Here is a 27,406-nt window from a genome sequence, read left to right as displayed (position 1 = left end):
CTATGGTGGCCAAAATATGTCCACTTTTGACCAGTATCTGTGATTTTGTTTGTAGATTCCCTCTGGAAATCCATTATACGAATCATATTACAAGCAGGTAAGTTTAACCGATGTCTTTTTTAGACGGAACAGTCAGTGTGGTGGGTGCTGCTTTACCACTACTACACAGTTATCTCAACTTTCCCATTTCAGGTCGATCCAGCATATACAGGGAGAGTCGGGGCAAGTGAAGCTGCACTTTTTCTAAAGAAGTCTGGCCTCTCAGACGTTATCCTTGGGAAGGTATGTGAAGACTAAGAGTGATTTCCCTTCAGTGACCACACTCATATTTTCCCCAGGCAGGTCAAGGCCAGTCTTTGCAGACCTCTGCCTCTGTGGGACTGAGCCACTCAGCCTGTCAGAGGTGGATCCAAACAGCTGGGCAGCAGCTACTGCCTCTGGTGGGTTTGGGGGTTGTGATAGTGTGTGGATTTATGTATGGGGCATAAGGATGTGATAAACTCCACTTGGCTTTGGAGCTGAGTACAGCTGGATACTGTGTGCCTGTGGGAAGCTCATTCACCTGCTCTAAGTGGACTTCTACCTCTGCATTCGGGGACAGTCACTCCCGCCTTGCAAGGCCACTTGTCTGCAAAGCCCATGGTAGATACGGTGGCCACTCCTGCTTTTGTTAACACACAGGCAGTGATTAGAAGTCATGCTCATGAGCATTTTTGTGTTTCCACAGATATGGGACTTGGCCGACCCAGAAGGTAAAGGGTTCTTGGACAAACAGGTATATGCACGTGTACACAGTGGGTGAGGGGGCCTGGTCAGAGCCCCCTGGCTGGGGGATGTCCACATTACGTTCCACGTTTCTCACTGTCAAGTATTACTAGGCATGAGCACAACTCTCAAACTTAAAATGGGCCCTTTCATGTTGAAATAAAGGCCTTTCAAATATGGAGCCACCTTTCATGGTCAGTGTATCTTTTGACATTTTGTGGCTTTCCATGTGATTGAAGTGTTGTCAAAACTTGACATCATGAAATAATTTCAGCCTTTCATGGAAGGTGCAAAAGTAGTTTGGAGCATTCCTAGGTATTTTGCCAGCTGTCCCTGTGATAGCATCTTACATAACCATAGCACTATGATTATAGCCAGGAAATTTTAATTAGAGTTGACATGTACTCTTGAGAAAAAGGGGTATATAGATGTATGAATTTTCTCATTTTTATAAATTCATGTACCCACTACCACAATCAAGACATAGAACTGTGACTGGGTGCGATGGCTCATGCTTATAATCCCAGCACTCTGGGAGGCCAAGGCGGGTGGATGGCTTGAGCTCAGGAGTTCGAGTCCAGCCAGAGCAAGAGCGAGAGCGAGACCCCATCTCTACTAAAAACAGAAAAACTAACTGGGTGTTGTGGCTCATGCCTGTAGTCCCAGCTACTCAGGAAGGTGAGGCAAGAGGCTTACTTGAGCCCAGGAGTTTGAGGTGGCTGTGAGCTATGACACCACAGCACTCTACCTAGAGCACAGAAACTCTGTCTCAAAAAAAAAAAAAAAAAAGAAAAAGAAAAAGAACTACTTTAGTTCTCTAAAGAAACTCATTTATGCTGCCTCTTGGTAGTCACATCCTAATCTCTGGCAAGCAGTAGTCTGTTTTCCATCATGATAATTTTGTTTTTTAAGAATATTCTATACAGCTTGTCAACAGTAGTGTGTACCCTGTAGTCTCAGCTACTTTGGAGTCTGAGATAGGAGCATCACTTGAGCCCAGGAGCTCAAGGCTGCTGTGAACTAAGATCAAACCCAGGACTCCAGCCTGGGTGACAGAGTGAGACCCTGTCTTTTAAGAAAAAAAAAATAGTTGTATAAATGGTATTTTATTTGTTAACTTTTTTCATTTTTATTTTTTTAGAGACAGAGTCTCACTTTGTCGCCCTCAGTAGAGTGCTGTGGTGTCACAGCTCACAGCAACCTCCAGCTCTTGGGCTTAGGCGATTCTTTTGCCTCAGCCTCCTGAGTAGCTGGGACTACAATGCCCTGCTATTTTTTGTTGCAGTTTAACCTGCTATCCTCTGTATATGAGGCTGGCGCCCTACTCACTGAGCCAAAGGTGCCACCTGTCAATGGCATTTTAATAGTACAACTTGAACATCTCTAATTAGAAATCTCAAATGAGGCCAGGCATGGGGGCTCACACTTGTAGTCCCAGCTACTCGGGAGGCTGAGGCAAGAGGATTGCTTAAGCCCAAGAGTTTTAAGTTGCTGTGAGCTGTGATCCCACAGAACTCTACCCAGGGCAACAGAGTGGGACTCTGTCTAAGACAAAAAAAAAAAAGAAAGAAAGAAAGAAATCCAAAATGCTCCAAAATAAAATATAAACCTTTTGCTCACTGGAGCATTTTGGATTTTCTGATTAGAGATGTCCATTTAGTAGTTATGATGTAAATATTCAATAATTCAAAAAAATCCAAAATATGAAAACAATGTCTCAAGGATTTTGGTTGAGGCTATTCAGCCTGTACTTAAAAGTGATTTTAAGTAAAAAAAAAAAAGTGATTTTAAGTAGTCATAGAGGTTAAGTTAAGTTAGTTCAGCCTTTCACCAAATTGTATTCAAAGGGAGGTTACTTCTGGTGTTGTCACGCCTGTGGTCTAGTCTATAGGGAAGACTGTCTCTCCCTGCCTTGGGATTCATGACGCATGTCTGCGCATGTTTAAAGGTTCTTACGATTCTTATGCAGAAGAAACCTGTTAATTTGATCTAATGCAGTTCTCCTAAACTTATTTACATCCCTCCCTTTTACTCAATACCCCTGTATGTAGGTCACTATGGAGGTTTTGAGACAGACTGTGTTATGGTCCATTATTTCAATTCCAAGCAACATAGTGGACAGCATCCTTTCTGACTTAGCTGTGCAAGTGTCAACTTGGTTGGTTTATCGGTGTTGCTGGGAGGGCTTCATTTGTTTCCATCTGCACGGATTTTATGTTTCTTGGGGTTTTTTTTTGTTTTTGTTTTTTTTTGTAGCGACAGAGTCTTACTTTGTCACCCTCTGTAGAGTGCTGTGGCGTCACACAGCTCACAGCAACCTCCAACTCCTGGGTTTAGGCGACTCTCTTGCTTCAACCTCCCGAGCTGGGACTACAGGTGCCCACCTCAACGTCTGGCTATTTTTTTGTTGCAGTTTGGCTGAGGCCAGGTTTGAACCCACCACCTTCGGTATATGGGGCCGGCACCCTACCCACTGAGCCACAGGAACCGCCCACGTTTCTTGGTTTTTGCATGTCTCAAAACTTTATCGTAATGACCCACATATGTTCCTCTATACTCTACTGGGACTTTTGTGGATATCAGCCTGAGAAAGGCTGATCCAGTGTGTCCTTGTAGTTTGGCAGGCTGGGCTGGGTTTGAACCCGCCAGCTCTGGTGTGTGTGGCTGGTGCCCTAGCCGCTGAGCTACATGTGCCAAGCTATTGATACAGTATATGTCTCTTCGAAAAAGTTTTTAAATTTTAAATCTATAACTGTATTTATATTCTTAAAATCATCCATGTTCTTAGGCTAGTTGCTCAATTGAGAAAGAAAAGCTAGGTGATGCCTTAAAAGTTCACTAGGCCTGTAGCATGGCAGGTTCTGGCGTAGGAGGTAGTGGGGAGGAGCGGAGGCACCCACAGCCTAGTTCAAGTTCTTTGTCCCTGTGTGAGAGGTAGAGTTCACATCAGGCTGCTGAGGAGGAGCAGGGGAACTTGGGAAACCTCAGGTGACTCTGTGTATTTCACTGCTTTTTATAAAAGCCAATGCATAATTGGTCCATCATTTGTCATTTTAAACATATTAACTTTGCTACTTTATACAATATAGGATTTTCTAAATGTTGAGAGGTCATTATTTTTGGAAAAATACATTTATCTGAAACTGTACAGTGTTCCACATGCAATGGGATTAATCTAGTTTAGCATATTCATTTAAATGATCTTCCTAGGGTGAGTCCAGTTCAGCCAGACTCTCTAAATGGCTTTTGCACAGTCTTCATTGTTGCAGTGAAACCCTTCTGTCCCTGGAACCTGCTTTTGGAGATAGCTGGGTGATGATTACCATGAGGTAAACACTGTTTTGGATTTGCAGGGTTTCTATGTTGCACTGAGACTGGTGGCCTGTGCACAAAGTGGTCATGAAGTTACCTTGAGCAATCTGAATTTGAACATGCCGCCACCTAAGTTCGTGAGTGTCCAAATCCTTCCAGTTCACATTCTTCTAATGCTGCATGTGTGTGTGTATATCTTAGTGTTTTCTGTCTTCTTCCCTGTTTTAGTTATTAAGGTGAAATTCACATAGTATAAAATAACAACTTTAAAGGGAGCAATTTGGTGACATTTAGTACATCCACAATGTACTATCACCTTTATGGACCATCACAAATGTACCATAACCTTTATGGGTGGCAGAACATTTCCATCACCCCAAACGGTGTCTCCATCCTTATTAAGTAATCAGTCTTTCCTCTCCCAGTCCCTGGCAGCCACTAATCCAATTTCCGTACATAGATTTGCCTGTTCTGGACATTTCGTATCAAAGGCCTCATATAATGTAGCCTTTTGTGTCTGGAGTCTTTCACTCCGCATCATGCTGTTGAGGTTCATCCATGCTGTAGCAGGTGTGTCAGTGCTTCATTCCTTTCCATAGCTAATTCCATTGAATGGGTGGACACCATCTGTTTTATCCATTCATCCATCAAAGACATTTGGGTCGTTACTTCTTGGCTGTTGTGAATAGTGCTGCTATGAGTATTCATGTACAAGGACTTGTTTAGACACCTGTTTTTTATTCTTTTGAGTCTATAGCTAGACCTGGGGTCATATGGTAATTCTGGGTTTAACTTTTTAAGGTCTTTCCCCTTTTGGAAAACACTTTGAAATGCATATCCCTTTGTAAACTCATCCTCTAGGGATGTAATTCAGTGCCAACCACAAAGAAATGTTTCTCTTTCTTCTCAGCACGACACAAGCAGTCCTCTTATGGTCACACCGCCTTCTGCAGAAGCCCATTGGGCTGTGAGGGTAAGTGAACATCATTTATGATGTATGAAATATTTAACAGGATGATTAGGATGTATGTATCATAGTCTGTCTCAGTGTGTAAATTGCCATAGAGTTTGGATGAAATATCTTTTCAAATGGGAATCTTTTGAAAAGGCTATGGCCCTTCACTGTAATTGGGAATTGTTAACTGGGGAGACTAGCTATGTTATAGGAGTTGGGTTTTTGGTTTTGTTTTTTTTTAAAGACAGAGTCTCACTTTATCGCCCTCGGTAGAGTGCTGTGTCTTTACAGCTCACAGCAACCTCCAGCTCCTGGGCTTAGGTGATTCTCTTGCCTCAGCCTCCTGAGTAGCTGGAACTACAGGTGCCTGCCACAATGCCCGGCTATTCTTTTTGGTTACAGTTTGACCGGGGCTGGGTTCAAACCTGCCACCTTCGGTATATGGGGCCAGTGCCCTACCCACTGAGCCACAGGTGCCACCCAACAGTTGGGTTTTTAAAAGCCTGCAGTTTAAGTCTTGCACTTCTAGGTCACATTCAGTGGTTTTGCTGTTTGTGGTGGTTAATCAGAATAGAAAAGGAAATTGTGATAACTTACAAGCACCAAGACCCCCAAATGCGTTCCCTGCCTTCTCCCTTATTTCCAGCCACCTTGCATGTTATTATTCTTTCTGATGCTCTGTTTGCTGTGTGAAAGGCTTCTCTTAGCACTTAAAGTATTATTTTTAGGCAAAAGATGTTGTGGCTGGAAAGATGCACTATTATTTCCAGAAAGGAAAAAAAATGAGGGATGTCATCTTCTTTTTTTTTTTTTCTCTGAGACAGACTCTCACTATGTCGCCCTCAGTAGAGTGTCATGGTGTCACAGCTCAGAGCAACCTCAAACTCTTGGGCTTAAGTGATTCTCTTGCCTCAGCCTCCCAAGTAGCTGGGACTACAGGTGCCTGCCACAACACCCAGCTATTTTTTGGTTGTAGTTGTCATTGTTGTTTGGCAGGCCCAGGCCATGTTCAAACCTGCCAGCTCTGGTGTATGTGGCTAACGCCCTAGCCGCTGAGCTACAGGTGCCGGGCTGAGGGATGTCTTTTTAAGAATATAGTATTTCTCCTAAAGAAAGTAGTGTGGGACTTGGAAGTATTCCCCTTGATAATGTGAGACCTCCTCACCCTCCTTTCTTTTTCAGAGAATTGTCAGTCATATTTACTTATTTTTATTTGGTTTAAATTCTGATATTAATAACACTCTTGCTATACAAAGACAAACCCCCATTCCAGCCCCAAACACTTTTGTCCTGGGGTTTATACGGTTGGTTTGTTCCCTTCTTGGAAAGGTTGGGGGGGGGGTGTTGTTTGTGCAGGGACAGGGCACGGAAAAGGTTTCATGTGACCATGGAATTGTGAAGTTCCTCCCTTATCAAGCTCTTTGCCAATGATGATCACAGTACTGGGGTCATCTGGATGCATGATTCGGACTTTAAAAAATAGCAGCTTTGTCAAGGAAAATGGCACTTGTGAGATCATTATTCCTTGAGAATGAAACTTTTTTTTTTGCAGTTTTTGGCGAGGCCGGGTTTGAACCCACCACCTCTGGTATATGGGGTTGGCACCCTACTCCTTGAGCCACAGGCACCGCCCCGAGATCATTATTTCTTAAAGCAGCGGTTCTCAACCTGTGGGTCACAACCCCCAGGAACTGTATTAAAGGGTCGCGGCATTAGGACAGTTGAAAACCACTGGCTTAAAGTGTAACAGCTATTTTCTAATTTGGGCCTCACCTGGAAGGGATAGGGTCAAGGACCCCAAGAGGCCTTACAGAAGATCTGGGAACAAGGGACCAGACACTGTGATTGGGCTGGACTGTTCTAAAAAGAGATTCTGCATTCCATTCACAGATACAGTGGAAACCTAGCCTGAACTGCTAAGTGTTTGTTCCCATTGTGAACATGCCTGGGCTTTCCAGAGCACTGAGTCAGCAAGCCTGATGGGTGGGGAGAGGATCCCAGGCAGACCTAGAACATTCGGCTTCTCAGCACTTAACAGCTCCAGTGTGTGCAGTGTCTGCAGGAATTCACATTTCTGTTATAGAGGGCACTTTTTTTCTTTTTAAAAATTTTTAATGTTTTATTATGGCAGAATACACATCATAAAAATTTTATCATCTTAACCATTTTCTAAGCATAAAGTTCAGTAATAAGTGCCTTCATGTTGTTGTGCAACAATTGCTACCATCTGTCTCCAGACCTTTCTTAACCTTCCCAAACTGAAACTCTGTCCCCACCCCCACTCCCCAGCCCCTGGTACCTGCCATTGCACTTCCTACACATTCCCATCTCTGCACATTTGCCTAGTTTAGAAACCGCATAGAAGTGGACTCATACGGTATGTCTTTTTGTGTCTGGCTTATCTCACTCAGCATAATGTCCTCAAGGTCCATACCATGCAGTATATGTCAGAACTTCATTCCATTTTATGGCCGAATAATGTTTTGTTACATGGATATGCCACATTTTGTTTATCCGTTCATCTGTCAGTGGATACTTGTTAAGGGTGTTTTCTTAGTGCTCCTGGTAGCTCCAGCATGTGGTCAGGCTGGTGGTGAGAGGTCTGTTCTCTCTTAGTTCCACTAGCCATTCACTACAGTCTTTATTTCTGTCAGAGGGCAGACTGGAGGCCACTGCCCAGGCCTTCTTACTGATAGCCCCTTTTATACACTGCCTGTGTTTTATCCTTCAGAGTGGCAGTAGTTGATGCTGTGCCTTGTAACTCCTGCCCAGCTTCTTCTTCTGTTCATGAGGAGCTTTATTATTACTGTTAGAAACAGAGGACTTCCTATGTTTGAAGTTGGTTTTGATAATTATTTGCTGAAGCACTAACACCTATTCACACTTTCTTTTTTTGTGTGTGCGTGTGTTTAGACGGAGTCTCACTTTGTTGCCCTCAGTAGAGTGCTGTGGTGTCACAGCTCACAGCAACCTCAGACTCTTGGGCTTAAGTGATTCTCTTGCCTCTGCCTCCCAAGTAGCTATGACTATAGGCTCCCACCACAACACCCAGCTATTTTTAGAGATGAGGTCTCTGTCTTGCTCAGGCTGGTCTCAGACCTATGAGTTCAGGCAATCCACCCTTGTCTGCCTCTCAGAGTGCTAGGATTACAGGCATGACCATCATGCTCGGCCTCCTGTTCACACTTTCATCTCTCTGGAACTAGTGAGCTCTTTGGACCACTGAGGCCCCTGCTCTGATCAGGTGGCAGCAGGCCGGAGAGCAAGACCCAGAGCTGGGGCCTCCTTTTAGTGGATCTTGGCTTCTGGATCTGAGGTTGCCAGAGAGCTTTTTCCTTCAAGGCTATAGTCACTTCAGAAACCCAAGAGATGGAGACTGTTCTAAGACCATCTTGTGCTTATAACCACTGGTGGTGGTGGATCCACAGCTATATTTTTGCCTGGCTTTGGGTTAGAACTTGATTTGAACACTCACACAGGTATATTCTTTTACTTACTCAGACTTTTTCTTTCCAACTAGGTGGAAGAAAAGGCCAAATTTGATGGGATTTTTGAAAGCCTTTTACCCATCAATGGTTTGCTCTCTGGAGACAAAGTCAAGCCAGTCCTCATGAACTCAAAGCTACCTCTTGACGTCCTGGGCAGGGTAAGTGGGTGTGGGCGTGGTTTTCTCACATTCTACGCTGCTTCTGTGTTTGGTCAGCGCTGTTCTCCCTCCCCATGGACACTTAACAAGGCTCTTGTTTTGTGCATATTGTTGGGTGCTCATGTGGATTGAGCACTTGCTACAGTCAGGCTGGCTTAGGGCTTCCCAGGGTTGGGTTCACAGGTGCTCCCCAACCCATGGGAAAGGTGCTGGAATCTTTCCAGCTCACAGATGGGGAGGCTACCTCAGAAATGAAATTGCTGCCTAGGACCCAGGAACAATCAGAACTCAGCCTGAGTCCCCTGGTCTAGGCTTGCCCATTTTCAATTGTGCTGAGTGTAGGAGTATGTGTCAATATATATATATTTTTTTGCAGTTTTTGGCTGGGGCTGGGTTTGAACCCACCACCTCTGGCATATGGGTCCGGTACCCTACTCCTTTGAGCCACAGACGCCGCCCTCAATATTTTTTTCTTTCTATTAGATTGAGTTGGGGTCTGGTTGTGTCACCTATGCGGATGGAGTGCAGTGTCTATTCATAGGTGCAATCATAGCTCACTGCAATCTCAAACTGGGCTCAGGCAATCCTCCCACCTCAGCCTCTCACATAGTTGGGACTACAGGCGTGTGCTATTACCACACCTGGCTAATTTTTAATGTTCTTTTTTTTTAGAGATGAGGTCTCATTAGGTTGCCCTTGCTGGTCTTGACCTCCTGGCCTCCAGTGATCCTCCTGCCTCAGCCTCCCAGAGTGCTGAGATCATTGTTGTGAACCACTGTGCTGCATTCTTTTCTATTTTTTTTTTTTTTTAATTTTAAGACAGAGTCCTACTATGTTGCCCTTGTAGAGTGCTGTGGCATCACAGCTCACAGCAACCTCAAACTCTTGGGTTTAAGTGATTCTCTTGCCTCAGCCCCCAAGTAGCTGGGACTATAGGCACCCACCACAATGCCCAGCTATTTTTTGTTGTAGTTGTCATTGGTTTTTTATTTTTTTTAATTTTATTATTTTTTTTATTGTTAAATCATAGCTGCGTACATTAGTGCAATCAAGGGGTACAATGTGCTGGTTTCATATACAATCTAAAATATTCTCATCAAACGTTCAACGTAGCCTTCATGGCATTTTCTTTTTTTTTTTTTTTATTAAATCACAGCTGTGTACATTGATATGATCATGGGGCATCATTCACTAGCTTCACAGACCGTTTGACACACTTTCATCACACTGGTTAACATAGTCTTCCTGGCATTCTCTCAGTTACTGTGCCAAGACACTTACATCCCACATTTACCAAGTTTCACATATATCCTTGTAAGATGCACCACTGGTGTAATCCCACCAACCCCCTTCCCTCTACCCACCTCCCTCCTCCCTCCCCTCCCTTTCCCCCTTCCCCTTATTCTTAGGTTGTAACTGGGTTATAGCTTTCATGTGAAAACCTTAAATTAGTTTCATAGTAGGGCTGAGTACACTGGGTACTTTTTCTTCCATTCTTGAGATACTTTACTAAGAAGAATATGTTCCAGCTCCATCCATGTAAACATGAAAGAAGTAAAGTTTCCATATGGCATTTTCTTAGTTATTGTATGTAGACATTTGTATTCTGCCTTTAGTAAGTTTCACCTGTACCCATTCTAAGATGTACCATAGGTGTAGCCCCACCCATTACCCTACCTCCCTCCTAATCTCCTCCCTCCCTTCCCCTTCCTTGGCCCTTTCCTCATAGTCTTGTGCTATAGTTGGGTTATAGCCTTCATGTGAAAGCTATAATTTAGCTTCATAGTAGGGCTGAATACATTGGATACTTTTTCTTCCATTCCTGAGATACTTTGCAAAGGAGAATATGTTCCAGCTCCATCCATGTAAACATGAAAGAGGTAAAGTCTCCATCTTTCTTTAAGGCTGCATAATATTTCATGGTATACATGCACCACAATTTGCTAGTCCATTCGTGGGTCGATGGGCACTTGGGCTTCTTCCATGACTTGGCAATTATGAATTGGGCTGCAATAAACATTCTGGTACAGATGTCTTTGTTATATTGTGATTTTTGGTCTTCTGGGTATAAACCTAGTAAAGGAATTATAGGATCGAATGGCAGGTCTATTTTTAGGTCTCTAAGTATTCTCCAAACATCCTTCCAGAAGGAACGTATTAGTGTGCATTCCCATCAGCAGTGTAGAAGTGGTTAACATAGTCTTCCTGGCATTCTCCACATCCACGCCAACATCTCTGGTTTTGGGATTTTGTTATGTGGGCTACTCTTACTGGGGTTAGGTGATATCTCCTTGATTTGCATTTCTCTGATGATTAAGGATGAAGAGCTTTTTTTCATGTGTTTGTAGATTGTGCGTCTGTCTTCTTTAGAGAAGTTTCTCTTCAAGTCCCTTTCCCACCCTGAGATGGGATCACGTGTTCTTTTCTTGCTAATATGTTTGAGTTCTCTGTGGATTCTGGTTATTAGACCTTTATTGGAGGTATAACCTACAAATATTTTCTCCCATTCTGAGGGCTGTCTGCTTGCTTTACTTACTCTGTTCTTGGCTGTGCAGAAGCTTTTTAGTTTGATCAGGTCCCAGTAGTGTACTTTTGATACTGCTTCAATTGCCTGGGGAGTCCTCCTCATAAAATATTCACCCAGGCCAATTCCTTCAAGAGTTTTCCCTGCACTTTCTTCAAGTTATTTTTATAGTTTCAAGTCTTAAGTTTAAATCTTTTATCCAGTGAGAGTCTATCTTAGTTAATGGTGAAAGGTGTGGGTCCAGTTTCAATCTTCTACAGGTTGCCAGCAAGTTCACCCAGCACCATTTGTTAAATAGGGAATCTTTTTCCCCACTGAATGTTTTTAATTGGCTCATCAAAGATCAAATAACAGTAAGTAGCTGGATTCATCGCTTGGTTCTCTGTTCTGTTCCAGACATCTACTTCTCTGTTTTTGTGCCAATACCATGCTGTTTTGATCACTATCGATTTATAGTACAGTCTTAGGTCTGGTAGTGTGATTCCTCCTGCTGTGTTTTTATTGCTGAGTAATGTTTTGGCTATTTGAGGTTTTTTCTGATTCCATATAAAACAAAGTATTATTTTTTCAAGATTTTTAAAATATGACAATGGAGCTTTAATAGGAATTGTATTAAAATTATATATTGCTTTGGGTAGTATAGACATTTTAACAATGTTGATTCTTCCCAGCCATGAGCATGGTATGTTTTTCCATTTGTTAACATCTTCAGCTATTTCTTTTCTTAAAGCTTCATAGTTCTCTTTGTAGAGATCTTTCACATCCTTTGTTAGGTATACTCCCAAATATTTCATCTTCTTTGGCACTACTGTGAAAGGAATAGAGTCCTTGACTGATTTTTTGGCTTGGTTATTGTTGGTATATATAAAGGCTACAGATTTATGGGTGTTGATTTTGTAGCCTGAGACATTGCTGTATTCCTTGATCACTTCTAAAAGTTTTGTAGTAGAATACCTAGTGTTTTCCAGATATACGATCATATCATCTGCGAAGAGTGAAAGTTTGATCTCTTCTGACCCTATGTGGATACCCTTGATCGCCTTTTCTTCTCTAATTGCAATGGCTAAAACTTCCATTACAATGTTAAAGAGCAATGGAAACAGTGGGCAACCTTGCCTGGTTCCTGATCTAAGTGGAAATGATTTCCATTTAACTCCATTCAATACGATATTGGCTGTGGGTTTGCTGTAGATGGCCTCTATCAGTTTAAGAAATGTCCCTTCTATACCAATTTTCTTAAGTGTTCTGATCATGAAGGGATGCTGGATATTATCAAAAGCTTTTTCTGCATCAATTGAAAGAATCATATGGTTCTTAATTTTTTAGTTTGTTTATGTGCTGAATTACATTTATAGATTTACGTGTATTGAACCAGCCTTGATACCCTGGGATAAATCCCACTTGGTCGTGGTATATAATTTTTTTGATGTGTTGTTGGATTCTGTTTGTTAGGATCTTACTGAGTATTTTAGCATCAATATTCATTAGTGATACTGCTCTATAATTTTCTTTTCTTGTTGGGTCTTTCCCTGGTTTGGGGATCAAGGTGATGTTTGCTTCGTAGAATGTGTTGGGTAATATTCCTTCTTTTTCTATGTTTTGAAAGAGGTTTAGTAATATAGGTACTAGTTCTTCTTTAAAGGTTTGGTAGAATTCTAACGTAAAGCCATCTGGTCCTGGGCTTTTCTTTTTAGGGAGATTTTGTATAGTTGATGCTATTTCAGAACTTGTTATAGGCTTGTTCAACATTTCCACTTCATTCTGGCTAAGTCTTGGTAGGTGGCGTACTGCCAGGTATTGGTCGATTTCTTTCAGATTTTCTTATTTCTGAGAGTAGAGTTTCTTGTAGTATTGGTTAAGGATGTTTTTGAATTTCTGAGGAGTCTGTTGTTATTTCATCTTTACCATTTCTGATTGATGAAATTAGAGATTTTACTCTTTTTTTCTCCTGATTAGGTTGGCCAAAGGTTTATCTATTTTAGTGATCTTTTCAAAAAACCAACTTTTCGATTTATTGATCTGTTGTATAATTCTTTTGTTTTCAATTTCATTTAATTCTGCTCTGATTTTGGTTATTTCTTTTCTTTCTTTCTTTTTTTTTTTTGTAGAGACAGAGTCTCACTTTATGGCCCTCGGTAGAGTGCTGTGGCCTCACACAGCTCACAGCAACCTCCAACTCCTGGGCTTAAGCGATTCTCTTGCCTCAGCCTCCCAAGTAGCCGGGACTACAGGCGCCCGCCACAATGCCCGGCTATTTTTTGGTTGCAGTTTGGCTGGGGCCAGGTTTGAACCCGCCACCCTCGGTATATGGGGCCGGTGCCTTACCGACTGAGCCACAGGTGCCGCCCTGGTTATTTCTTTTCTTCTGCTGGGTTTGGGGTTGGAGTGTTCTTCCTTCTCCAGTTGCTTGAGATGTCCCATTAAGTTATTAACTTCCTCTCTTTCTGTTTTCTTGAGGAAGGCTTGCAATGCTATAAATTTCCCTCTTAGGACTGCCTTTGCAGTATCCCAGAGGTTCTGGTGATTCTTGTCTTGATTGTTGTTTTGTTCCAAATATTTGGTGATTTCCTTCTTAATCTTGTCTATAACCCATCTATCCTTTTAGCATAAGGGTGTTTAACTTCTATGTTTTTGTATGGGTATTTAGGTTCCTGTTGTTATTGAGTTCAACTTTTATTCCATGATGGTCTGAGAAGAAGCAAGGAATAATTTCTATTTTTAAAAATTTGCTGAGGTTAGATTTGTGGCCTAGGATGTGGTCGATTTTGAAGTATGTTCCGTGGGTTGATGAGAAGAATGTGTATTCAGTTTTGTTGGGATGAAATGTTCTGTAGATGTCTGTTAAGTCCAGATGTTGAATGGTTAAGTTTAAATCTAAAATTTATTTGCTTAGCTTGTTTTGGAGGATCTATCCAGCACTGCTAAAGGGGTGTTAAAATCTCTAACTACTATGGAACTGGAGGAAATCAAGTTGCTCATGTGTGTTAGAGTTTCTCTTATAAATTGAAGTGCATTCTGGTTCCGTGCATAAATATTAATAATTGAAATCTCATCATATTGAGTATTACCTTTAACAAATATGAAGTGTCCATTCTTATCCTTCCTTATTTCGGTTGGTTTAAAGCCTATTGCGTCTGCAAATAGGATTGCAACACCTGCTTTTTTCTGCTTTCCATTTGCCTGGAGCATAGATGATCATCCCTTCACCTTGAGTCTATATTTGTCTTTTAATGTAAGATGCGATTCTTGTATGCAGCAGATATCTGGCTTGAGTTTTTGTATCCAGTCAGCCAACCTGTGCCTCTTTAGAGGACAATTTAAACCATTCACATTAATTGAGAATATTGATAAGCCTTTTGAGAGTCCGGTGGACATTTTTAATCCTTTTGTGACTGTGGAAGTTGGAATTTGATGAAAATTTTCTGGGGAGTTTACTTTTGTGATGGAAGATTACGCTGGTCTTTATGAAGGATAGGTCTGAGAATATCCTGGAGAGCTGGTTTAGTTATGGCAACTTTCCAACATGTGAATGTCATTGAAGTATTTAATTTCTCCATCATAAATGAAACTCAGTTTTGCTGGGTACAGGATCCTGGGTTGAAAGTTATTTTATTTTAGGAGATTGAAAGTCGATGACCATCCTCTTCTAGCTTGAAAGGTTTCAGCAGGGAGATCTGCAGTTATTCTACTATTCTTCCCCTTGTAGGTGATGGTTTTCTTTCGTCTGGCTGCTTTCAGGATTTTCTCCTTCATATTAACTTTAGTGAAATTGATTATGATGTGTCTGGGGGATGTCTTATTTGGGTTGAGTCGTGCCGGAGTTCTGAAACTGTCTACTACCTGAATTTCAGAATCTCTTGGCATGTCTGGAAAGTTCTCCTTCATAATCTCATGGAGAAGAGACTCTGTGCCTTGTGAAGTCACTTCATCGCTTTTGGGGATCCCTATAAAACGAATATTTGTTTTCTTCGTATTATCCCAGAGCTCTCTGAGAGACTGATCTGTTTTTGCCCTCCATTTCTCTTCCTTTTTGAGAGTTTGGGAGCATTTGAAAGCTTTGTCTTCAGTGTCAGAAATCCTTTCTTCTGCTTGCTCCATTCTGTTAGTGAGGGATTCTACTGTGTTTCTCAGATCTTTGAGGGCTGCAACTTCTTGTCTCAATGTGTCAAAATCTTTGGTCATTTGGTCTTTGAATTCGTTGAATTCTTGAGATATCTTTTGGGTTACTGCTTGGAATTCTAATTCAATCTTATTTGCTATCTAGATTCTGAATTCAATTTCTGACATCTCAGCTATTTGTTTGTGCATGGGATCTTGTGCTGTGTCTGCCCCATTGATCCTTGGGGGAGTTAATCTACTCTGATTATTCATATTGCCAGAATTTTTCTGTTGATTTCACCTCATAATTGTTTTTCACTGTTGCCTCGGCTGTCCTCAGAGTTGGGGAGGTGTCTCTCCAAGATTAGACCCCAGCAGGATCACTCTATTGTTGCTGGATCTTTGTAGGGAGTGACCCTGTGTAGTTCCTTTGGGGCTGCCCCAGCCGGGGAGTTCTGGTTGTGGAAGCAGCTCCGGAGTGTGGCACTCCTGGATCCAGCAACAGGGCGGGAGGTAGTGCACACGGTTCTGGGAGTGCCTGGTGGCCAGTGACTTTGGCACAGAGATCCCACGGCTTCAGCAGTCTCTAGCCAGGGGAAGGACTCTGTGCAGAGGCAGGGAGGGCTCCAGAGGGCACGTGGCTACCAGAGTCCCTGGCCAGGTGAGTGGGCCGGTGTGGAGGCAGGAAGGGTACAGGAGGGAGGACGCAGGGTTGTGCAGCTCCCACAGTTCCTCCGCATGCGGAGGCCCGGCGGGCACGGGTCATGTGTCGGGGGTTGTGGCACAGGTCTTATGGAGGTCTGGACACCAAGCCCAGGAGTGTGAGGTTGCTATGGGCTGTGATGCCACAGCACTCTACCCAGGGCAATAGTCCAAGGCTCCAGTGTGCCAAAATCCGTCTCACTATGCCCCTGAGCGTTAAGGCTGTATGGCAGCTCAGTCCCCGCCTTTAGGCTGCTCAGTCACTAGGTTACTAGCTCCCAACCGATCCTTGCTCTGGGACCCTGAAGGCGGAGCTTGCCAGGGCAGTTCTCTTACAATGGCTCCCTGCGGCCCACAGCCGAACACTGTTAGCTCCGTCCGGCTCAGCAGCTCAGTCTGGGGCCCTAGACAATGCCCAGAGTTCTCCGCACTCCTGCTCAAGCTCTCCCCAAGGCAGAGTGCCAAGTCCCAAAACACCAAAACAGTTCATAGGTAAGGCCTTTCCGGTTTGCTGTCTCACTGCTGCTTGTACTTACGTTTGCCGGCGGGATTAAGTCGATCGAACACACGCAACTAGTTGCCAGTTTTCCACTGTTTTTGTCCTCCTCTTGGGGTCCAGTGGTCCCTTGCTGACTTCCTGTATCCTCAAAGGGATGATTATAGGCAGATCCCACCAGCCAGAGGTGCCTGGAGTCTTGTCTCCCCAGATTCACCATGCCCAGTTGTAGGGAAGCTGTTACGTGTTGTTTTAGCTGGCCCGGGCTGGGTTCAAACCTGCTAGTCTCAGCGTATGTGGCTGGTGCTGTAACCACTGTGCTATAGGTGCCGAGCCTCTATTTTTTTTTTTTATAGTTTGTTTTTTTTTTGAGACAGAGTCTCACTTTGCCACCCTCAGTAGAGTGCCATGGTGTCATAGCACACAGCAACCTCAAACTCTTAGGATTCAAGTGATTCTCTTGCCTCAGCCTCCCAAGTAGCTGGGACTACAGGTGACCGCCACAATGCCCAGCTATTTTTTTACAGACAGGGGTCTCGCTCTAGCTCAGGCTGGTTTCAAACCCATGAGCTTAGGCAGTCCACCCACCTTGGCCTCCCCAGAGTGCTAGGGTTACAGGCATAAGCCACTGCGCCCGGAGTTTCTGTTGTTAATTACTTTTTTTTTCTTCCTGTAATGCTCAAGGGAAGGGTACATTCCACTCTGTTGCAAGCCTAGAAGAAGTTTTGTGTATTCCTTTTTGTAAAAAAAGGACTCAATCGCTTATATTTCTATTAGATATAAAAATATAAGTGCATTTGTTCCTTTGGTATACTTGGGATTGGTTCTAGGATCCCCCCTATACCACGTATACCAAAATCCATTCATACTCAAGTCTTACAGTCCGCCCTTCACATATGAAACGTTGGCCCTCTGTATCCTCAGTTTTGTATCCCTTAAATACTGTATTTTTGATCTTTGGTTGAAAAAATACAAGTGTAAGTTGACTCTCACAGTTCAAACCAGTGTTGTTCAAAAGTCAACTTTATATTTTTATATACGTATTTTGAGACAGAATCTCACTCTTGCCCCAGGTTAGTGTGCCATCGCGTCACTGCATCTCACAGCAACCTTAAACTCCAAGTCTTCCTGCCTCAGTCTCCTGAATAGCTGAGACTATAGATGCCCACCATAGCACCTGTCTACTTTTTCTATTTTTAGTAGAGATGCAGTCTCACTTTTGCTCAGGCTGGTCTTGAACTTTTGAGCTCAAGGGATCTATCTGCCTTAGCGTCCCGAGTGCTAGGATTATTAGTGTGAGCCACCACACCTGACCTTTATTTTCTATTTTATTTTTTTTAGATGCATAGTGGTTATACATATTTATGGGGTATATGTGATATTTTGAGATGTGCATATGATATGTAACAGTCAATCAGAGTAATTGGAATATCACCTCAAATATTTATCATTTCTTTGTGTCGAGAACATTTCAAATCTTTCTTTCTAGCTATTTTGAAAGATTTAATAACTTATTGTTAACTGTACTTACCCTGTTCTATCAAACTCTAGACCTATTCCTTCTACTTTTTTCTTTTGAACCCTGTCTTTAAAAGAAACTTATTCCTTCTGACTGTAAATATAAGTATTTTGAGGTACAGCTTTGTACTGCAGCCTGTTTCCACTCTTAGTGAGGTCTGAGTTGTGGCCCTTTGGGTTTGCTTTGTGCACAAGGTCTTGTTCCACATGGCTGTGTGTGTGCTTCCTTGTCTAGACTTACAGAGGATGAGTGAAATCTGTCTGGGAAGGATCACTTTGTTGGGGCAGGTGGAGGTTCAGGCTCTGAGTGGGAGGTCTGTGTGTCACTCCTGCCATCCCCAGCCCTAGGTGTGCTACTCATGGGTCTTGCTCCTGACCTTTGGCACAAATTCAGGCGCACTCTGACTCACCTAATACTGTTCATGTTGAATATCACTGTAAAATCTATAAGACATATTTACAGACAATGACCCAGTTTGGGTGTGGCTAGCCGAGCCCATGTTGATGCTTTAATTTGAAATGGGGCGGCTGTGACAGAGGATTGCTCAAATTCCTCCATCCTCATGTCAGCTGTGGCCTGGTGTCTATCACCAATATAGGGTGTGAGCTCGTACTGCATCAGGATATGGTGGCCCTTTCGTGTGCAGCGTGTGTGGGTTTATTTGGCAGTCCTTACAAAATACCTGGTGGTTGGATGTAAAATGGCGGACTGTTGTAGAACAAAATCATCAACAAAGCAGAGACCCATGTACTATTAAGCCATTAAAAAAGATGGAGATGTTACATCTTTTACATTTACCTAGATGGAGTTGAAATACGTTCTTCTTAATAACATAATCACAAGAATTGAATAATAAACATCCAGTGTACTCCATACTAATATGAAGTAAATATAAAAACAGTTAACATGCTCATAAGAACAATAAAACACTAATATAATCTAGTTCAGGGGTAGAGGGAAGTGGGGAGGAGGGAGGATGATTGTCAGAAAGAGGGAGGGCATGAGGCAGGATCTTACCTAATGTGTACATTGTGAGGGTATATAACACGACCCCTGGGTGAGAGGCTCTTTTTACCCTGGAAGTGAGAACAATGTAACCTAAAAATTTGTACCCTCATGTTAATTTGGAAAAAATAAAAATAAAAAACAAAACAAAAGCAAAAAAACAAAGCAGAGACCCACAGTGGTAGAACACACTTTATTAGAAGGGGAGCTGTGGCTAGTAAGGGGATGTTCTGCCAACCTTCAGCCCTGGCTCCAGGTCTTGTGGAAGCGGGGTCACTTCTCATCTGCCCCTCCATTCACCCATGTGTCTGTACATGCATGCATGTTTGCATCCATCCCCCTATGTGTTCAGTCACCATGCACCCATGCTCCCTGTAGTCATTTATCTGTGCATCTAGGCTCCTACACATTACTCATCTCTTAAGTCCTTCAGCAAGCATTTTTCAGAGCCAGTGCTGGACCAGGTCTTGTGCTGAGCACTGGGAAGATGGGATAAAATTAGATATGGTCAAGGAGGTCAAATAAGTAAGTAATGGCTAAGATGCTAATAATAACTCGTTAACCCAGGGCTTAATATGTACAGTCCAAGCTCTGTTACTCTGCACAAATAAACATTTCCAGTACTTATAGTCACCCAATTATAGATAGTGTCATCCCCATTTTCCACATGGGGAAACAGAGCCTTAAGTGTTGTAGGGAAGTTGCCCTGGGCTACCCAGTGATTAAAGGGCAAAGAATAGATGAGGTCCTGTTGTCAGCAGTGTGGGACAGGGTCAGAAATATATTTTTATTTTTTTATGTTTTTGGAGACAGAGTCTCACTATGTTGCCCTTGGTACAGAGCCATGGTGTCACAGCTCACAGCAGCCTTACACTCTTGCCTCAGCTTCCCAAGTAGCTGGGACTACAGGTGCCCACCACAACGTCCAGCTATTTTTTTGTTGCAGTTGTCATTGTTGTTTAGATGGCCTGGGCTGGGCTCAAGCCTTGGTCCATGTGGCTGGCGCCATAATCACTGTGCTACAGGCACCAAGCCCAGATGTATATTTTGAAATGGTTGTCCCCAGACCCTGCCCTCTTCACTCCCCATACCCACCCCCCCCATCAGCCTCCCTGGGAATCATGGCTTAACCCAGAGGGGAGGGCTTCTGACCCACCTGAGCAGGGGGAACAGGGCAGGGAGGGAAGGCTTCCTGGCAGAGGTGTCCTTGATCATACCCTTCAGGGTGGGGGGGAACTCAGGCAGAAGTTTAGGGCTATGAAGGCTTAAATAAAGGCACAGAAGCCAGAAGACAGCCTGATAAGCTGGTTGGGGCTGCAGTTCCCCATGGCATTTCTGCCCCCGAGGGGATTTTGGACAATGACTAGGGACATTTTTGATTGTCACACTTCTGCTTTTTGGTGGCCAAGGCCAGGGATGCTGCTCAGCATCCTGTGGTACCCAGGACATCCCCACCGCAAGGGTAATGCTATGACGGGAGGCCCTAGGCTAGGGGAAGACTGCAGCCAGGGGGCCTGTTAGAATCTTCAGCCTGTTGGAATCACAGCCAGGCTGAGGGACGGTGTGAGGCAGGGGCAGGGGTGCATTACACGGGGTTAAGACTAAATGCAGGGGACCAGCTGAATGCTCTGGCCTGCATGGAGCAGATGAGGTCTAAGCAACCTGCACAGCAGTGGAAGTGGACAGGAGGACCCCAATGAGAAACCTCCACGGACCCAAGTTGCAGTGGCTGATGGGAGGGGCAGTGGTGACATGTGAAGCATCTGGAGGGATATCCAGTGTTGTCCCAGTCAGACTGGTTTGCAGCCCAAGAAGGTTGAGTTGGGCTGGGGAATTAGCATCTTGCTTGTGGCCTCTGACACAGCCCAGATCCCAAACCTGTCCACTTCATTTGCTGGGTACTGAGTGGCCTGGCATGTCACCATCTGCCACCTGGGAGAGATCCACAGCCCTGCTTAGACCCTTGCCTGCAGCCCTGCCCAGCCCTGATTGCGAGGTGGGAGCTAGCTTTTCAAGAGTGAGTGTGCAGGGCTTGTGTTCAGGGCAGCAACAGTGACCAAGTCAAAGTTGTCTTTTCTAAGAACTCTTTGTAAGACATAAAAGAGAAAAATCAGGCTGGTTCAATGTATAGCTCTGGACATAATTATCACTGCGTCTGGCAGACCGTGGATCTGGGAGTTGACATCACTTCAACAGATGATGGTTTTTCAGAGAACTCAGTCTGGTTGTAAAATATATTTTGATTGCTTTGTCCTGATCCCAGTGAGCACTATGGACTTGGAATCCAAGTTCGGGGGGTGGGGGGTGGGGTTTGCTCTCACATGAGCTGTTCCTACCGTAATAACCCAAGTTTGTCTTCCCCTTCCAGGTCTGGGATCTCAGTGACATCGACAAGGATGGACACCTGGACCGGGATGAGTTTGCTGTGGTAGGCCCCACTGTGTCTGTCCCCCACCCTGCTGAGGAAGGCAGTGTGCAGCACACATGGGGCTTTCTGGATTCACTTCTTTTTCTTCATTAATTTTTTTGTAAAAAAGTATTGATTTTGACGTAATTCCAAATACATAGAAAAGTTGCGATAAAGGTCAAGTATCCCCAGGTTGTCAAATTCACATTTCCACAATGTGAAACTTTTTTTTTTGAAGCACCCTTGGTCACCTTGGTCGAGTGCTGTGGCGTCATAGCTCACAGCAACCTCCAACTCTTGGGCTGAAGCAATTCTCCTGCTTCAGCCTCAGTAAAGTAGAGTAGCTGGGACTACAGGCCCCCGCCACAACGCCTGGCTATTTTTTCTTGCAGTTACCACTGCTGTTTTAGCTGGCTGGGGTCGGGTTCGAATTCGCCACGCTCGGTATGTGGGGCCGGCACCACACCGACTGAGCCACAGGCGCCGCCCTGTGAAACTTTTTGAGCAGTGACACCATTCGTGTCACTGGAAACACTCATCGGAGAATTTCAGATTTCAGTTTAGGGATGTTGGGCCTGTAAATGTAATGCATATATTCGAAAATTTGAAAGCATTTCAGATAAAGGCTATAGCCTGTAATGCAGAGAATTCTTTTGGATAACTTTCACCTGAATTCCATAGTCTTACTACTTATTGCATCTGCCTTCTTCTTCCCTCCCTTTCTGTCTTTCTGTCTCTCTGTCTCTCACAGATTTTTCATTTGAACTATTTTGGAGTTAAGTTGCAGACATGTTGAATGGTCTTCATCCCCAAATACTTTAGTGTGTATTTCTTAAAAACAAGGACTCCCTCATGTAACCATTGTCCAATCCAGAATCAGGAAATGAGCTCATTTATGACATTTTTGTTATATCTTTATATCTTACTTTCTATTTTAGTATATATCTGATTGTATCACTTATCATGTAATCTGAGGATATTATTTAGTTCATACCAGTTGTCCCCAAACATCCCTGTGGCAAAAGATGACATTCCATTGTCCTGTGTCTTTCACTTTTTTTAACCTGGAGCAGCTCCTCTGGCTGCCTTCATGGCATGAGTGTCTTTTTTCGAGACAGAATCTCACTCTGTTGCTCTGGGTAGAGTGTCCTTGCATCATAGCTCAGAGCAACCTCAAACTCTGTGGTTCAAGTGATCTCTTGCCTCAGCCTCCCAAGAGCTGAGACTACAGGTGCCTGCCGTAATGTCTGGCTAATTTTTTTCTATTTTTAGTAGAGATGGGATCTTGCTCTTGCTCAGCTTGTTTTTGAACTCCTGAGCTCAAGCGATCCCCCTGCCTTGGCCTCGCAGAGTGCTAGGATTACAGGCATGAGCCACTGGGTCTGGCTGATATGGGTTATCTTGAGCACACAAGCCAGCAGTTGTGGAGTGTCCCTGGATGTGGGGTTAGCTGCTGCTTCCCCATAATGACCCAGGTCATGTACTTTCATGCAGCAATCCCATGGAGGCCATGCCTGTCTTTGGGGGCCTCTCTCCTGGGGGATGTGATGTCAACATGTGTCGTCCTGCCATGTTGACCCCTCATTGCTAGGTCAAGGTGGAGGTTGCTGGGTTTCTTCTCCCTGCAGTTACTCTCCCTCCCCACCTCCCAGCCCTATCTCTTGTTGGGGGACATCTTGAGAATGTAAACATTCTCTCAGACTGTTATCCACGAGTTCTAGTATCTGCCGATGAGTCTCGCCTGAGTTCATTATGATAGTGGCTGTCAAATGGTGATATTCTATTCTAATTCCAGTGTTCCTCACACACTTATAGTAGTTGGTCTTCTACAATAAGGAATGTATTTATATCGGTGTGGCTTCATGGCTGTGTTCCCAGTTCCACTGTTTATAATCCTTCCTGACATAGTTTAGTTTGATCTGTGAGTGCTCCTCCCAGCTGGTCCCTTTGGTCCCCATCTGAGCACGTGCTTACTTCTGAGCACTGTTTACCTTTGCCACATCAAGAAGCTCCTGGGTAACCCTGTGCATTTCCCATCCTGGCCCTACCTTCAGCTTTCTCTTCAGGGAGCCCTGGCTTCTGTTAGTGTGGAGCCTGATTAGAAACCAGGCTCTGGTTTGCCCCCTGGCTGCTGGGGCACCACTATTTGTAGGCCTGCTCACCAGATGGAGCTGGGCAGTCAGTGTGCAGAGGGCCACACTCCACAGCCCCCTAGCTGTAGACATCTGCCCCTTTCAAGTTCCAAGCATCCTTGTCCTCTTTCTTCTTCCAGGGCAGCAGGGGATCTGTGTGTAGAGCAGGGTATCCCCTAGCCTGTGGGTACCTTCAGCACCCTTGCACCTGGGTGTACTGGGCCGGCTTCCCCTGGGCCTCTCCTCCTCTTGGGCCCAAGTTACCACGCTTGCCTTAGTGTACTCCTGCTACCACAGCAAAACACCTAAGACTGGGTCGTTTATAAACAACAGAAATTTCTTGCTCACAGTTCTGGAGGCTGGGAAGTCATAGATTGAGGCACCACCAGATATGGTATCTGGTGGAGGGCTTGATCTCCGCTTCCAGGATGGCACTTCTTGCTGCAGAAAGGGCGTAACAAACTCCCTCAAGCCCTTTTATAAGGCGCTGGTCCCATCCGTGAGGGTGGAGCCCTCATGGCCTAATTACCTCCTAAAGGTCTCACCTCTCAGTACTGCTGCCTCAGGGATTATGCTTCAGCGTGAATTTTGGAGGGGCACAGATGTTCAACTGTAGCCAGAGCTCTCCGCCTCTTCCTTCTCCTCCTTTCCTTCTGCCTCCTTCCCTCCCATCTTGGCCTTTCTCTGCCAGTAGTGGCATTTATTCACTCAGCCCATTCTGTTAAATCTTGAAGTAAGTAGCCCTTATAGTTAAGATTAAGAATGATGCTTTAATAAGTAGTAATTGAGTTCAGTCTAACCAAAAAACAAACGTTCAACCAACTTGTATGTGAATTATCTGGGAATTTCTAAGTAGTAGAAAAATGATAAAATATGCACAAGACGCATCTTCTGTCCTAGGGATTCTAAGCACCTTTAAAATGGCATTTAGAATATGCACATGAGTTGGCGCTTGTGGTTACCTTACTTTATATGTGTGTAAAACCTTTGAAATTTGAAATATCTGGGTTAAATTTGAGCCATTGTCCAAGAAAATGGTATGTTTCTCTTAAATGTTCCCTCCTAGTCCCATACATCCAAAAGCGCTCAGTTGTGTTTCTTTCCCATTCGGGTCAGTGGGTTGTGTCCTTCTACTTTGAGCATTTTCCGGATTGTCCATTATTTTTTATTTTTTATTTTTTTGTAGAGACAGAGTCTCACTGTACCGCCCTCGGTAGAGTGCCGTGGCGTCACACGGCTCACAGCAACTTCTAACTCTTGGACTTAGAGCTATTCTCTTGCCTCAGCCTCCTGAGTAGCTGGGACTACAGGCGCCCGCCACAACGCCCGGCTATTTTTTTTTTTGTTGCAGTTTGGCCGGGGCTGGGTTTGAACCCGCCACCTTCGGCATATGGGGCTGGCGCCCTACTCACTGAGCCACAGGCGCCGCCCCGGATTGTCCATTATTGACCTATCATTTGGTGGTAAAATATACATAACACTCACCATCATAAGCACTTTGCAGCTCAGTGGCATTCAGGACTCATCACGTGCAGCCACCCCACCATCCATCCCCAGAAATTTCTTATCTTCCCCACTTGAAACTCTACTCCCATTAAACACTAACTCCCCATCCTTTCCTCTCCTAGCCCCTTAGTGTATATTTCTTATATTTATTCCGATCACACTTGACTGAGTGGCCCTTGGGGAGGGACTCCCAGAAGGGGGGTGACGGGCCTAGTACTCTGGAGGCTTAGGGACCTGCTTCACCCTGCGTTTCCATTGTTTTGATCATTTCTCATCATTTCAGCCAAGATATGTGTCAATCTGTAAACGTGTCTTAGAATTGTGTCATTTTGCATTTCTTTTTATCAATAACTGGATTTAACATCGTGTAGTTTGAAGTGGCCATAAATTTTACCTACATTATTGATCTGTTTTCTATGCAGATAGCAACTTAAAGGCTCTTTTGAAGGAAAGAGGTTGTGGTTTTGGTTTTCGTTAGATTTTAAAATGGACTTTTAAGTCCTTGTTTTAGACGAAGTTTGTTTTTCCCATCAGCCTGCAACAGGGAGCCTCCCGTCCTTCACACAGCATGGCATTTGGTGTCATTTTCTGCATCTCTAGAGTATCCAAATGATTAGATTAGAGATGGGGGTCTTGCTATATTGCCTGGACTGGGGAGTAGCTAAATATCTTGAAGCACAGGCAGCTCTCTTTTTTTTTTTAAGAGATAGTCTCATTTTGTCGCCTTTGGTAGTGTGCTGTGGCATCACAGCTCCCAGGAACCTCCAGCTCTTGGGCTTAGGCAGTTCTCTAGCCTCACCCTCCCGAGTAGCTGGGGCTATAAGTGCCTGCCACAACACCTAGCTATTTTTTGTTGTTGTTGTTGTTGTTGCAGTTTGGGGCCAGATTTGAACCCACTACCCTCGGTATATGGGGCTGGCGCCCTACTCACTGAGCCACAGGCCCCGCCCACACAGGCTGCTCTTATGGTGTCTCTAGACTTCTAACTTCAGTACTTTGGAAATTGTCAGCCTTGGAGCTGGTGGCTCTCCTAACACATGTGAAGTCTGGCTTGACTGAATTCTTTTTGTCCTCATTTCAGTCTCTTGTTTAATAATAATTAAACAAGTGTCTTAGAAAGTTACACATTGGAAGATAATTATCAGGAAAAATTTGCTTTTACTCTGGTCACTTGGCATCCTCTCAAAGAGTGTTTGTAGTGTCACTGTAGCTCCCTCAATGCTGTCCATTCTCGTTTGCACTTACAGGCCATGCACTTGGTGTACCGAGCCCTTGAGAAGGAGCCTGTGCCCTCCGTCCTGCCTCCATCCCTCATCCCACCCTCAAAGAGAAAGAAGACTGTGTTCCCTGGTGCCGTCCCCGTCCTGCCTGCCAGCCCCCCTCCAAAAGACAGCCTCCGCTCCACACCGTCCCACGGCAGCGTCAGCAGCCTCAATAGCACTGGCAGCTTGTCCCCCAAGCACAGCATCAAACAAGCACAGGTATGTGGCCCTCAGTGCCCGTGGCCAGTTCTCACAGTGCAGCACTGTGTTTCTTGGGATTTCTTAACATGTGATCAAAAAAGGTCAAGTTGATGATTAAAGGTCTTTTATAAATGTTTATTGCAGAGATTCAGAGTGAACTTTATTATTTCTTTATTATGATTCATTATTCACTTGCACATAAATAGCACCCTGCTTGCTCCCTCTTCAGGGCTCTGCGCCAGCCGCGGGCCTCTGGGTGGTTCTGGCCTAGCCTGATACATGGTTAGTTACGTATCATCCATCTCCATATACCTCACTTCTTGTTAGCTTCATGAGAGCAGAGTTAGTTCTTGGTTATTATCTTAGCATGTAGAGTAATCTCTGGTACTTAGGAGATGCTTAGTAACTACATGTGTTTGTTGAATGATCAGCTGAGTGAGGGAAACATCTGTCTCGTGTTAGGAAGACACATGGTAGCTCTATTCCTCCCACGACCACATCTCATGCATTAGGAAAGATCTTTCTTGTTTTGGCAAATGCAGCATCATAATAGAAAAGAGAGTTTTTAAGATTGTCTAAAACACATGAGAAAGTGAGAGTCACATCTGGAGTCAGCTCTTTGTGTCCTGTCTCGTTTGTATTTTCAAAGGCAAAGCAGTGAGTAAGTGGTAATGACAAGAAGCCCAGTGTCACCACACAGCTTCAGACAGACTATGGGTGATAAAAATGAAAATGAAAAAGGCATAATCACACAGTGTTTGCTTTTGCACTGATGTATTTATAAAGTTAAGTATTTCACTCCAGGGGGCTTGTTTCCAGAGAGCCCATAGAACACGGCATAACACCCTAGAGTTTAAAAGAGATGATCTGAGGAGG

The 27,406-nt window shown here is 44.1% G+C and overlaps 1 protein-coding gene across 7 annotated transcripts in view; it reads left to right on the top strand.

Annotated features, from left to right (window-relative positions):
- Nucleotides 1–27,406, top strand: part of EPS15L1 (epidermal growth factor receptor pathway substrate 15 like 1) — a 116,306-nt gene that overhangs the window by 23,619 nt on the left and 65,281 nt on the right. For all 7 annotated transcript variants that reach the window (XM_053583787.1, XM_053583788.1, XM_053583790.1 and 4 more), the window contains exons 2-9: nt 56–97; nt 193–282; nt 728–775; nt 4,119–4,214; nt 4,988–5,050; nt 8,553–8,678; nt 21,391–21,450; nt 26,315–26,548. In XM_053583787.1, the coding sequence (XP_053439762.1) occupies nt 56–97; nt 193–282; nt 728–775; nt 4,119–4,214; nt 4,988–5,050; nt 8,553–8,678; nt 21,391–21,450; nt 26,315–26,548 (759 nt within the window). The remainder of the gene's footprint in view (nt 1–55; nt 98–192; nt 283–727; nt 776–4,118; nt 4,215–4,987; nt 5,051–8,552; nt 8,679–21,390; nt 21,451–26,314; nt 26,549–27,406) is intronic.

This window comes from Nycticebus coucang, chromosome 3 (genome assembly GCF_027406575.1).
Source record: "Nycticebus coucang isolate mNycCou1 chromosome 3, mNycCou1.pri, whole genome shotgun sequence".
In the NCBI taxonomy this organism is placed as follows: domain Eukaryota; kingdom Metazoa; phylum Chordata; class Mammalia; order Primates; family Lorisidae; genus Nycticebus; species Nycticebus coucang.
This window is presented reverse-complemented; position numbering and strand designations above follow the sequence as displayed.